At 46.4% G+C, this 14,382-nt stretch overlaps 1 protein-coding gene across 4 annotated transcripts in view; it reads left to right on the top strand.

The window, feature by feature from the left end:
* cacnb1 (calcium channel, voltage-dependent, beta 1 subunit) overlaps positions 1–14,382 on the top strand; it is a 58,174-nt gene that overhangs the window by 33,608 nt on the left and 10,184 nt on the right. For 3 of the 4 annotated variants that reach the window (XM_015362195.2, XM_069185716.1, XM_015362199.2), the window contains 6 exons: positions 1,939–2,019; positions 2,517–2,575; positions 3,341–3,450; positions 9,971–10,122; positions 11,568–11,663; positions 12,574–12,759. In XM_015362195.2, coding sequence (XP_015217681.2) covers positions 1,939–2,019; positions 2,517–2,575; positions 3,341–3,450; positions 9,971–10,122; positions 11,568–11,663; positions 12,574–12,759 — 684 coding nt within the window. Of the gene's footprint in view, positions 1–311; positions 341–1,938; positions 2,020–2,516; positions 2,576–3,340; positions 3,451–9,970; positions 10,123–11,567; positions 11,664–12,573; positions 12,760–14,382 lie in introns of all 4 variants that reach the window. The other variant, XM_006638221.3, reaches the window with a different exon arrangement.

Genomic DNA, 14,382 nt, shown 5'->3' on the forward strand with positions numbered 1-14,382 from the left:
AAAGATCGTTAAAAGTGGTTTTGATGCTCCCTTGGTGGTCTTTGCGTTGTATCATGAAGCGCCTCTGACAAAGTGGTCGTTAAGAAGACTCTGTGGTTATAACAATGTGACTTAAGGTTGCAACAAAATGTGCAAAAATCAAATCCAACGCTTCCTGTCTCACAGCAGGGTTCTGCTCTGCTCCAGTCTGGAGGTCAGTGTGGCCGGCTCACCCCTTGCAATATCTCCGTCCTGACCTGTCAATAACACTCCTGCTCTGTGTTCTTGTTTTTTTTTCTTGTTTGTTGGGGGTTTTGTTTGCGGAATGAAAGGTGGTCCAGCTAAACAGAAACAGAAGTCGGTGAGTCTGTGGTGTTTATTCTCTCATTGGGCCTCTGGGGTTGAGATGTGATTCAGTCTCTTTCTGTATGGGGCTGTGGAAGCTTATCTTCCAGGAGCTGCCTCGCCTGAGCTCCTCCTGAGCTGCACCTGAACTCCTCCAGAGTTCTGGCAGGCCAGGGAAATTCTTTTTGGCTGGATTTATTGATTTCCTTTGATTATTTATTTCTGTTTTCGAAATCTATTTGTTCTCTTTTATTGTTTTTGATTTGCAATTCCGTTTAAAAAGCGCCATGTCAGGATAACTCCAGCGTTTGGTAATGCACTTTGAAATGTTTGCATTTCAATTAAACGGTTTAGCTTCGATGGCACTGTCTCCGGATGTCACGGTGTCACTGTGATTTCGAGAGCTAATGCAGGCAGTGTATGCACATGACATCAGGGTTCATTAGCGGCAGACTTAGCAGTCCTGTGCTATGCAAAACTAAATTTAGATGTTTGAGACTGTGATGTGAAATCAAATGACTGAAAAAAAATGACCAGGTATTACACACTGTAAATCGTTTTAGCTGCATGGCGAATTGTATTAATTCATACTTTGCTTGCATCTCTGCTCTGTCTGTAATTAACAATTGGCACACTGGTAAGTTCATTTTATGGCTAAAAGGCCTATTGTGTCATGTGGTATTCCTGACACTGCTAAACTGCATATATAGTCCATTCCTAGAATCATTTCGGATGCTCACTCGTTATGGATCCAGGCTGGATTTTGCAGATGATATGATGAGCTGCTAGAGGGTAAAGGACATGGCGTGGGTTGCTGCACCCCCAGTTGAGAGCTATGATCGAGCTGCAGGGAGATATTGAAGTGCCTGGAGCTAAAATGTGCAGCAGACCTTTTTAAGCACTTTCCCTGCGGTCTATGGCGTTTGAGGCTGAAAATATTGCTAAGTGCAGAATTATACTGAAAACGGTCAGAGGCACAACGTGTGTTATTAATTCCTCGACGTTCCCTGATTAACGCACTCGAACGTGGAGCGCCCAGAGGAACTTGTGGTGCTCACATCCCACTTTCTGTACACCTTGATACCCCCTTGAGTACGACTATACAGAACACTTTGGCCTTGCATGCACAATGAGACCATGATGCTTTCAGGCACAAAAGGCATGCAAAGATTTGCCTGTGAGTCAGTGCCATAACTTAGTGGGGGGGGGGCACACTCTGGGAATGCTGGGAATGTTGCTGTAAAAAGTGTTGTGATGTGAAACCACTAGGGCCACCCATCCGCTGTCACCAGGCTAGTTAGACGTACCCTTGCAGGAAACTGCACTGTCGAGCAGCCCTGTCTTATTGGCCTTTACACACCGATCCAGAGTGCCAGACAGGACAAGCAGACATCCATGCTGTTCGCGGTAAAGTTCTTAGACACGCTGGTAGAAAAAAACGTAGCCGTTTTTTTTGTTCGGCTGTAGAGATGCTAGGAAAGGGCAAGGCATGCTGAGTAAGCAAACAAACTCCCGAGCCGTTGGGAAGTCCATGAAACCCTCTGTCGTTCTGCCTGCAGAGCAATGAGCACTTGCCCCTGCTGTCTGTTACCCCTCTTCTCTCTCTGGCTGCAGATGGAGCATGTACCCCCCTACGATGTGGTACCTTCCATGAGACCCATCATTCTGGTGGGGCCGTCTCTCAAGGGCTATGAGGTAACCGAGCTGTGAACAACCTTCTATTGCTCAAATAAAAGGAGCATCTTATCTTCCTTTAGCGCTGTAGATTCATGGTTTGATTTTCCCATTCAGCTGTGACATTGGTAATTTTTCTGCATATAAAAGAGCACAAAGCATTCACTTTTTAACAGCTGTTTTAAAGGTGAACAACAGTATTTTACATCGTTATGCACCTGTGTTTAGGGTGGTTAACAGGTTTAATTTAACAATTTAACACAAACCCTTTAGATTGAAAACTGGTGTTTTACTACGGTATTTTGACTGCAGCAGAAATATGACTATTGAAATTAGGCAGGTCTAACTCGGTTTCTCTCTTGCAGTAGATCCACTTTTTGCTTCTCTCCCTTCAAACGGGAGTGGGCAGATTGTCATCAGTGGTTGAAATCAACAGATGCTTGTCCATCCTGTCTAATCACCTGCTCCCCCTCTCTCTCTGTCTCACTGCCTCCCTTTCTCTCCCTGTTTTGTGACAGGTTACTGACATGATGCAGAAGGCTCTCTTTGATTTCCTCAAACACAGGTTCGATGGCAGGTAAGCCACCTTTTACAGTCACGTAATCAACTGTCTTCCAGAAGCCAGGTTCTGTTTTCTGCAGAATAGGCAATGGAAGGGACCCCTAGTAAATAGTAAGGCAGGGCATTGCAAAAGTGCATTGAAAAGAAACTAAACATTTGTGGTTCTAATATGTACTGAAATGGTTGATATTGAGGCAGATTTGTCTAGAAACTGCGTGAACCAGCAGTGGAAGGGTGATGTATTGATGAAGTGTGGTACATTGACATTAAGAAATGAAAAAGGATTGTGAATTTTAATGACTAATTATTTCACAGTGGAAAAAAAGAATCACAAAATTCACACCAGACAGAATGATATAGGGTTGACTGGATAATAAGGTTCTAATCCACATTCAAATGAAGGGAGATGTGAAATTTACGGCACCTACAGAAATTGTTGCCAATTCTTTTTCTTAGATCTTTGGTTTAGTTTGTACTTCTCCTTGGACCAACTCGTGTTTAACAATTCTTAAATAGTCAGGTGGGAACAAAGAGTTCTGTTCTAGCTGTCTTTCTGAAATAAATGTTTTTAATTGCCTTGCTCCGACTTTCCATTGAAAGTCTTTGTTAGCTCATTAATTTCTTCTGTTTACTAATTGTGTGGATTAATTATAAGAGATTTTTACTCACTGGTGAATCATCATTCACTCAGTTGAGATGGGGATGATTCAGGACAAGGAATCCTAACATCCCAATGCAATAATGGTGTCAATAATAATCATTTTTATTTTTGTTTTCTCAGAATATCAATTACTCGGGTTACGGCTGATATCTCGCTGGCAAAGCGTTCGGTGCTCAACAACCCCAGCAAACACACCATCATAGAGCGATCCAGCACCCGCTCCAGCCTGGGTAAGAGTGGACCCAAGCCCCCCGCACACTCACCTTCACACAAGTGCACGTCTGATGGTGTACACTCACACACATGCACAGCTACACGTGCACGCCCTCCAATGTCCACTCACTCTCATATGCACAGCTACAGTACACTCGCACGCCCGCCAGTGTGCACTCACACTCATAGCCACGCCTGTGGACGTACAGACCGGTTCCTACACATGCCAGCTGACACTGCTGCTGTGCGCATACTGAACGGACAACCCTAAACTGGAGTCCACAGTGATGCAGATTTACAGATGTATAAATTGTTCATTTTCTTCCGTTCAGACTAAAACTGGGTTGTGCATTTTACCTGGCATATAGGCATCTCCCAAAGCTCCAGATAAAAAGACATTAGTGAGCTGATATTCACAAGTAATAGGGGGTCAAGGGCACTGCACCTGTTGCAGAAGAGACATCGCCCACTTGAAACCCAGAGTTGATTCTCCCTTGGATCAACGGGGTTCACTGCTGTCTGAGGAGCCCTGAACCCCCCCGCCTTCGTGCCCCAGCAGCGCAGGACACCACACATGTTCCACTTTGCTAGCTGGTGGTGATCCTCTGCTGTGTTTGCCTGCCACTCTGAAGTCGTATTTGTGTGTCTGTCAACTGGTCAGCCGTGCAGCAGCCACCCAGACAGAAGCTAAAAGTGTCCCCTTCAGGCTGAAGAACCACAAAGTTAGCAGATTAAGGCATTTTTCTTTAATTGTTGTCGCCAAAATAGAGAGTCATTTAACATGTGGAGCTATCTGCAATATGCGAAAAACATGATTGATTAAGAAAACATCCACTGATAATGGTCAGCCTGCCAGTGTTGTACGTATCAACAGGTTAGAGTATGTTTGGGCATTGGCTTGCAGTGATGGTCTGGATAATTGGAATCTCCTGGTACAGAGGCAGTTGTGGGAATTGCCTGTCTTATTTATGGCTCTTGCTAACAAGTGTCTGGCCCTACACACCGAATCCATTCTTACACTGGCAGGAACAATCTTCGTAGTGAGTTCTGCTGTTCCCAGAAATAACCATCTAGACTAACATCTTATGAATAAGAATTATCAATGATAAAATCATTGTTCTGTTGTTTTTAACTGAAGCAGAATTAGCCTGCTCATTCAATATATAGAAGTTTTGCATGTTACATGAATAGAAACACCAATGGCTGTTAATTTACCTTATGGTAATTCATTTACCTTACTCTCCTTTCTGAATGGAGTAGGACACGACTGTCCAATCGTGGTCCTGGAGGGCCTGTGTGTCCGCAGGTCTCTTTAAAGCAGCAGCACTTGAAAAGCTGAGAGAAGCTGTAAAATTGGGCCAGTTAAACCCGTAACCAGCTGGTTTAGCTTCTTAAGAGCTAAATTGAATTGAAAATCTTCAGACACTCTGGCTCTCCAAGAACTGGATTGACATGCCTGAAGTACAGAATGCTGCCGTTAAGTTGCCAAGACTATTTTAGTTTCCCTTTAATAACTCTCTCGTCAAAATTTTGATCTTTATAGACTTTCTTCTAAATAATTGGTTCATTCAAAATAATTTGTTCAATAAACAGTTCTTTACAATCTTCAGAGACAATCTGAGCATGATTACAGTTTTATTTCAGTTTTATTTAATTCAAAAGAATTTGTTCGATAAACAGTTCTTTACAATCTTCAGAGAAAATCTGAGCATGGTTACAGTTTTATTTCAGTAAGAAAGTGCGCTTACTAAAATTGAAAGCTGTGTTTTACTACTCTTTTCCAAAAAAATAAAACCGAGCCTAGGTTGAGAATTGTGAACTGTATTGCTTTCTTCATGAACAGCAGTAGTGCAGATAGCGCAGCTGGTACTGTAGGTGTATGCTACTACAGGGAAGGTGGGGTTTTTGGAAAGACTGCTAGCTTGTCCCGTGAGCACAGAACAATGATGCACTGAAGGGCTGTTTCAGTGCCAGGCCACGCCCTTGATGGTCTTGGAGTGGAGTTTCGAATTGCCCTGACTGACTGTCTGAATCTGATCTTGGCTTTTCTCTCTTTCTCATTCTGTCCCTCCCCCCCACTGCTCCTTTCCCCCAACCCTGCGCTGTCCCTCCCTCTCTGACTCAGACGTACTGGGTACGTATCCTCCATTAATACAGACTAGCGCCTCTCCTCTCATTGCACCAGCCTGTTGGTCGGTCCGTCTGTCTGCCTGTTGGTCTGTCTGCTTGCCTGCCTGTCTTCTCTATCTATCTAGATGCCTGTACAAGAGTTCTAACATGCCTGTTGCTTGCAATAACAAAAGAGCAGCACAAGGTGACTCTGCTCTGGGCTTGACTTTTTGGGTTTCCAAGAACAAAACCCCTCACATCCAGGATGAATTTCAAAGCATTCATCCTTTTCACTCCAGTAGGAAATGAGCTCCTCTCTAGCTAAAAAAAAACATCCCTCCCATGTCGTGCTTCTCTCTTAATTTGCTTTTACATTTATTTAAAAAAAAAACAGGGATCTGTCTTAGCTTTTGAAAGTCCTGTGGATCTGAAGGTAGCGACCATATATCATGTTGAAGGAATCTAGGTGTTATGTTCTTTGTGGGTGCCATTGCTATGACAGACCTGTATTAATTTATACCAGCATCCACATTCAAAGCGCAGAATCTGGGAGCGATTGATTCCACCAGCTCATCCTTCATTGCATTCTGTTGCTACCCAACCTAGGTCACAGGGCAGGGGTGTGTACCTCTTCCCACAGTCAAATGTGCAGCTCTCACTGCTCCCTGCAGAAGCCCTCCCCCCCTCCGGTTTGGCACACCCTGTTTCTTAATGACTCAACATTTCCAGCTACAATCCCTGAAGACACACTACCTCACCATGCCCACCTGTCAGAGCCCATCAATCTGTTGATGCACTGCAGGCCCTATGGTGCTTCAACAGCAGGGATGAAGCCAGCTGGAGGAATAGGGACATCTCTCACTAGCCTGAAGTCGCTATAGTCTTGAAAGAATGCCCTGAGAGGACCCTGGCCAGCTTCTGCCCACCCCACCCCAGTAGCACGCGGCACTACAGCTTGGGAAATACAGTCAGAGCTAGCTGGTCATGTGACCCCAGGTTCCCCAGAGATGGCTTAACCTTCTGAATGCCTTCAATAATTCAGCTGTGAGGGAGCCACAGATTTCTAAAGTTTTCTGACTTTGGACTTTCCCGTGTACTTTTGAAAGTGTTTAGTTAAGATCTTGTACCTCAGCTGGCACACGTCATGCTGTTCAGGTCATTAAAATATAGTCCACTTCTGCTGGACTAGGGAGGCTCTGCACTCTGATGCACAATGGTTTACAGAAGCTACTCTACAAAAACAACAACTGGGATTTTCCAAGGGGTTTGAACTTCTGGAATGCTCTCTAGGCCCTGAGCCCTTTGTGTTTGGTTCCTTTCCACATCTGCACAGGATCTGAGAGACCTGTCATGTATTTGAGGTGAAATTGGTCTGCCTCCAGTTTGATGCCCTTTAGAAAAGGAGAGACCTTTTTTCTCAGAATCCTTAAAAAGACCTTTTATCTTTGCAATACAGTGTGCGTAGCTGAAAGTATCCCAGCTGTGTTATGGAGCATAATGAAGTTAGTGATGCTTTGCAAAGAAGGGAGCACAGCTTTTTTTAGATGCAGGGAGCTGGTTTTTCGTTCAAATGAGGAAAAATATAAGTTCCTTTGTGTGAGCCGAGCTGTAAAATGAAATATACCGTGAGTATAAGACATGGTAGAGGCTCTACAAAAATGATGTTAGAAGAAACCAAACACCGAAAACAGTTCAATTGTATAAAGAGATAATGCATCCCTTTCCACTAGTCATACTCATCTGTCAATACTCTGTTTGTTGAGAGAGGGCACATTCAGTAGCTCATTGAGGTCCACTGGACCTGCGCGTGCTCTTTTGTCCACAGATAAAACGCCTAACAAGCACAGTGATTCTGTGCTGCTTTCATTAAAGGAAGTGTCCTGAGCAATAAATAATTAAAATACCCATTTAAATTGTTGGCATTGCAGGATCGAATATTGTATGTGTTCTAATGGCAGAAATTCAAATAACTTTTCGCTGTGATATGAAGACAAATTTCCAAATTAATCAAGCAGGTTTTTTTTTAACAGACTACAAATATGGTGAAGGTTTTCCATTTTGTTTTGTTTTTTTCAGGAACAATTTCCTTGCAGACGAATATGCAATGTTAAAAATGTTCTCTCTACAGATGGGACATCCGGAATAGGGATTGGGAGTTTTGATAAAGAGGCTGGGTGTTTTTATGTTTACTGAACAGCTCGGTTGGCAGTCTTGATTACTTGAAGGAGAACAATTTACTTAAACCTCCAGATGATGCAAGAGATTATAGGATGGCCACCTATATCATCGTATAATTCCCTTTAAACACACAAACTGGTGTGTTCATGAATGGTTGCCTCGATGGGCATGTTCTGCATTGAGGATTGTTGGTGCAAAGTCTCATATATGTTTAACCTTACTGTTTGAATTAGAAATTACTTCATATTCTAGCTATTAAATATACAGTTTTACTTTTACTTGACTTTATTTTTACTCATTTCCTGTGTTGTCATTTCAGCGTTTTGTGCTGTTTGTCCACGCATCAGTGTTATTTGTATTTTCTTATTCTTATTGAATTTTCATTTTCTTATTATTTCTTATGAAACATTCAGAGTAGAATATTTCAGAGACAGAAGTACAGTAGTTAAGTTTGTGCTCCTCGACTCAAGCTTGAAGTTGAGGAAAACAGTCCTGTCAGATGCATCTTCAGCTTACTGATTGTGTTGCTGTAGAGGTTAGGCTTACTGAATTACATTCAGCAACTGGCGTTGTAATTCTGCATATGAATATCAACATGTCATTGCATAGCATACTCCTCCTCCCCTGCTCCCGCATTTATGTTAGTTAATCTTTTCTTATTCATCATTTTCTTAATTCATCTGCCCCTGCCTCCCTTCTGCTAATTGAATTTTCGTTATCTCTGACTTATTTAATTTAAAAGCAGGAGGGCAGCCCTCGGGCCTCTTCTTAATCCTGACTGGCTGGACTCCCCCCTGCTGCTATTTCAACTCTGATAGAGAAGCATTTGTCAACTAAACGGAACAGAAAACGCTCAAATGATATCCTGCCACTCCTTTAAATAATTAATAACGAATCCCCAAATATCTGTTTCCTACTCTTTGCCCTCTTCCGTTACAACAATAAGAGTGGTTTTGGGCTGCAGGCCTGTTTTGTTCCCGCTAAGGATCGTAATTCATTTTTTATGATCGAGACAACGTTTCGGGGCTCTGTTGGGAATAAGGTCTAAGGGGAATATGAAGAAGAATGAGCACATTGTGTTCCTGGCTGCTTCTTGAGTTCTCAGCATGCGCATGTGCAACTGTGTGGGGAAAATGCCTTCCACGCCTGCCCAAGCACAGCAGATGCTTAGGAGAGGCAGCGTGCCAGCAAGTCTCGTTGTGCCCCTCTTCTGCAGGGGCTGACTCTGCTGAGTGAGTCTGGAGTATTCGGTATTTTGCCGGCCTGAAACCAAGCCTTCAGAGAACCCCACTTCCCAATTTCAGCATTCGTGATTTCTCATGCTGAAAGATGCGACGGTATGCTGATCATGATTGTTAATGCTGTTTTGCCATTTGCATCATTTCCACAGTTTCATGCTCCACAAACCCACACAGTGTGCGCTGAATTGTGGTGTGTAGTCCGGGGGTCACCAAAATGGCTCCAGCAGAGTAGTCTTTATTATCCCCAAGACGCGATTTGTTTGCCCTTCAAGGAGTGAAGGTAGTTGCTCGAACCCTTTGGCCAGACGTCGCGGTTTCAACTCCAGGCTTAGGATTCGTGAACTGGGACCGGGACTCAAAACCACGGTGCACCAGTGGCTGAGTGCCACTAGCCGGGCACCTGTAAGAGGGCAGTGTGAGCCACATCTTCCCCCTCCGTGATACGACTCTGTGATTCCCGGTGCCTCGCAGAGGAAAGCCTACGCAATCCTCCTACCTCCCGCGTCGGAGGGAGGGTTCGGGTGGTAAGCTGAGTGGACCAACAGCTTTTTAAAACGGCCTGCACCGTCTTGCGGTTCAGAGACGCTCCTCACACAGACAGGGGCACGTTCTGTGGGGGTTAGCGCAACATCTAGGGTGCGGCACAAATCGCAAAACGCAACGGACTGCGTCTCCCTTTGTTTAAGGAAAAACAAAGGTATTTTCCTCTCCTCGTTTTAAGTCAGGATTTGAATGCATTCATATTTTGGCAAGAGCTGGAGGCTTCCCGCATCAATAGGACTGGCGAAAGTCGGCCCCATCGTCCTCTGGGGTTCAAGCGTGGCTGTGTCGTGTGCATTCCAGCAAGACTCTTGACACCGGTCCTAACTAACGATGCTGTGCTGCTTATTTCACTGAATCAGCGCTGCCTGAGCCCTGCTCAGGGCCGCAGCCTGCTGAGGCCCCTGGCGCGGCCCCTCTCGCGCGCCCAGGGCCCGGCCCTCACCCTGCCACTGTGTCCCCCCCGCAGCGGAAGTGCAGAGCGAGATCGAGCGGATCTTCGAACTGGCGCGCACCCTGCAGCTGGTCGCCCTGGACGCCGACACCATCAACCACCCCTCCCAGCTGGCCAAGACCTCCCTGGCGCCCATCATCGTCTACATCAAGATCGCCTCCCCCAAGGTAGGTGTGCGTGTCTTAGGTATCCGTTTCACGCGCTGACCACCCAGCTTTATCTATCGATCTCAGACTGTGAGAACTATTTTAAAGCTTCTGACTTAATTTCTTAATCTTATACATTTATGGGTTTTTTTGTCAAGGGTTTCATGTTGTGTCAAGCCCTTGACAAATATAAGTTAAGGGCTGCAAAGAATTTCTGAAAGTATGTATTTGCAAATAAAATTTCCCATCTGGACAAGAAAGGAAGGAAGGGAGTCTCTGTGACATTCAGCCATGATGATGACTGACTCACAGTTTAGCTGGCACACTGAATGAGAGACTGAGATACTCCTGCACATGGAGAGTGACAACAGACCCTCTGTTGTTCATGTGCACCAAACCATCCAGGTGTTGCAGCATATGCCGCTTGTCAGCAGCACTTGTCTGGGGGTATATTTTGACAAAGCTCAGAAATCTTAGTCACTGCTTCTACATTTGAGTTGTATATTTAGCCGTGCTCGGTTGTGCTGTGCACATGTGCCCACTTTGTTTTTTTTGGCACGGGCTTCTCTGTTTCACACTGTAGATCTCCTTGCTCTCCTGTCTCAGAGATGCTTAATGAGGCTCTGGAAATATACTGTAATTTCTCTGGTGCACGTACCACGCTGCATAGCATTCCTCCTGTTGTTATACATTTTTTTAAAGAAAGAAAGAGAGTTTAATTCTGCAAACGCTACAACAAATGTGTAAATTGCAAATACAAACAAAATGCTAAAATAAATGCTGGTCATGCAGGAGCTACGCTAATGTGACAAGCCCTATTACCACATTGAGAGTGATGTGAGGAGGGCAGGAGGGATGTCTTCTCTGGGGCAGCATTGTTAAACAATGCTGTCTGGTGTACACATGGCTCTCTTGTGTACAGAGCTCACTGCTTCTGCTGAGTTCTGTTTAAGTTGAGTGTTATTTAATTTTGTTGTTGTTGCTGCTGTTCTGTGTTTACATAGGTCAATATGTCTTTGAGTTGGAGCATGCAAGCAAATAAGCATTTCATTGCACTTGTGCATGTGTAAAATAATCTGCACTGTGAACTCGTACAGTAAAGGGACCCGCCTGGACTCGCTGCTGGCTGGGAGGGACGGGTCTCCCCTCCAGGTGGCGCTGCAGGTGTGTGGGCATCTCAAAGGAGTCTGCCTGCACCTCCCCTTTGTCTCGGTGCGGGTGCTTGGTCTGTCTCTTGTGAGCTGAGTGTGGGTGTGTAGGCACAGAAGAAATAATCGGTGCTTTCTTGACTTTTAAAACCCGGTGTGGTGTTCGGTTGTTCTGTACGCTGGGGTGCAGAAGGGGGATGTGCTGTACACGTTGTGTTCAGTGGGAGTCTCCTGAAGGGACAGCTTCATGCCGGGTGTCCGTTTGCCGCCGTGCCTCAAATGGAGGACGGTGTTTAGCTCGCTGTGCTCTCACTGCAGGTGCTGCAGAGGCTCATCAAATCCCGAGGCAAATCCCAGGCCAAACACCTCAATGTGCAGATGGTGGCGGCAGACAAGCTGGCCCAGTGCCCTCCTGTAAGTACTGACCCCCTGCTTCTTTCAAGTCCCTCCTTCTGACTCGCGGTCCGTCTCCTGGCTCTCCCGTCTCAGAGGTGCTCAGAGAGGCTGACCTGGCAGCTGTCGAAAGCAGCTGTTCTGAAAATAGATTTCTTGCCATCGTGGCATTCCTGCTGTCTCGGCGCTTTGTACTCAGAAAAGAGAACTTTGAGCACCACGGAGATTATGACTCCCTCCACCACCGCCATCTATCCCCTCAGTGAAAAGACGGTTTGCCAGATTGTCGAAAATCAAAAATTCGGCGGCTGCTGAGTGGCACAGCCCGTTAAGACTCTCGCTCCGAGTGAAGGCTGAGCTTTGTGGAGTGGGGGGAGCTGGGAGTACAGCCCTGGGCTTGTGTTTAGGCCTGACCTGGATTCCCCAGGAGGTGGCGTAACCATTGGCAGAGCTCTGCCAGGGGGCACCGTTCGGATTAGTCACCCTGGGCTTTCTCGGCTCCGAGCGAAACACCTTCCTGGGCGCCGGCAGGCCTGGCGGGGCTGGCAGCGAGGGAAGCACTGCTCCTCCACATGGCGCTGGGCGTTTCCCAAGGCGCCGGGGGGGCCTGCAGGGCGTCGGAAGACGAGTGACTCTGACGCGTGGGCGGGTCGCAGGAGGCTGCCTGCCTGTTCGGGAGCAACGCCAACACAAAATAAACTTAAAAAGCTAGGAAAGGGAAGGCAGAACTCACCAGAGCCCACAAAAGAAGCCTTCTGTCAATCCCATGAGTCACTTAGCAATTTTCGCTTGTCTATTTAATTGTCTCTTTTTTTGAGTCATGTTTTGAAACACAGTCAGTCATGGCCTGTGGGAGCGCTGGATGCTCACCATGGCTAAACCGAATCCCTCACTCCCCCCTCCTTTCTCTAACCCCTGCTGAATGTTCCAGGAGCTCTTCGACATCATCCTGGACGAGAACCAGCTGGAAGACGCCTGCGAGCACCTGGCCGACTACCTGGAGGCGTACTGGAAGGCCACGCACCCCCCCAGCAGCAACCCCCCCCACCCCCTGCTGAACCGCACCATGGCCACCGCCGCCCTGGCCGCCTCTCCTGCCCCCGTCTCCAACCTGCAGGTACAGGTGCTGACCTCGCTGCGCCGCAACCTGGGGCTGTGGGGGGGCCAGGACGAGGCCCGGGAGGAGGAGCACGCCCTCTAGATGGGGGGGGGGGATGGAACAGCGGGGCTCCTGGGCTCTCCCCCCACCCCCGACCTGCAGTGAACGGGGGGAGGTGCACACGGCTCGGTATAGAGAAGAGTCGGCGCAGCTAGGGCAAGAGAAAGGACTGGGACCTCTCCACACCGAGGCTGTCGGGCCTCCATGCTCCCCACGCAGCTCTCAGGGCGAAGATGGTGGGGCTCACACACTCACACACACTCACACTGGCTCACACACACTCACACTGGCACACACTCACACTCACACTGGCTCACACACACACTCACACTGGCTCACACACACACTCACACACACTCACACTGGCTCACACACACACTCACACACTCACACTGGCTCACACACACACTGGCTCACACACACACTGGCTCACACACACACTGGCACACACTCACGCTGACACACACACACACACACTCACACTGACCCCCACACACATGCACACCCATGCGTGCACACGCTCCTGAAACAGACAGCAACCTCATGTAGAATCCGCGTGCAGTCACACGGCCAAACTGACAAACCTGGCGTCATTTAGCACAATTGTCACAACAGCCCCCTGGGATACAACTATTGATTTCTGTTGAGAAACCCGGACGTGTTTTACTCAATAATATCAGTTTTTTTTTAGAGGTCCATAAAATTTAAAATTTTCTGTATTTTTGTTTTTAAAAAGGCCATTATGGTGTCATAGTTTTGCATAGAAATGGTTTCAAAGCAGCAAACACAATGCAAGGCTTCATTGTACTATTTCTTCTTAAATCTTACTAAAAAAAAAGTGAACATGTAGTTAAGGGAAGTAGTGTGTGCAGTAGGGAGAAAAATCTATTGCATTTGAAATTCTAAAAGCATTTCAGGGAGAACATTTAATTGCCACAGTATATATGTCAATTATGTGGATTGAAAGAGTCATCACAGAAAAACGAAATCCAAATGAAAAAAAACTCCAGTCCTCCTGAGCTGCGTTTATGAACCTTTATTTAGTGTGATAAGAAAACATTTAAAACCGGAACTGAATACCTAGGGCTTCTTTTCACAAGTGCAATAATCCCAAGTGTAGTTACGTTTCTCGTAGCTGCCTGGCCATTTAAACAAACCGTTGCTCCACCAGAGACATGTAGACAGAACTGTGCTGCTTCCTTCCTCCGTGACACCAGACGCGCCCCCTCAAGACCACTGGGATTGTTCCTGTACTCGTGCCTGCTTGCGTTCATGCGGCTGCTGTGTTTTACAGATTGGGAAGCCCAGACTAACGAGATAATGACCTGGTTTGTTTACGTCCAGTGCTAATAAACAGGAAGCCGGCTGGTGCGTCTTATGTTCCTTTCAGCATTTCTGTCGCCACACAGCCCCGAGTGATCCAATCAAACCCCAGCCATAACCATTTCCTTAGTATCCCCCCCCCCCCCCACCGTTGTGGAATAATGAGACAGCATCAGAACGCAAAGAAAAAAACTAAACTAAAAAGCACTTTTAAACAGTGCCCGAAGCTTCTTCTTGACTTTTCACATTAAAATTGCA

Source organism: Lepisosteus oculatus, chromosome 28 (genome assembly GCF_040954835.1).
Source record: "Lepisosteus oculatus isolate fLepOcu1 chromosome 28, fLepOcu1.hap2, whole genome shotgun sequence".
Classification (NCBI taxonomy): Eukaryota; Metazoa; Chordata; class Actinopteri; order Semionotiformes; family Lepisosteidae; genus Lepisosteus; species Lepisosteus oculatus.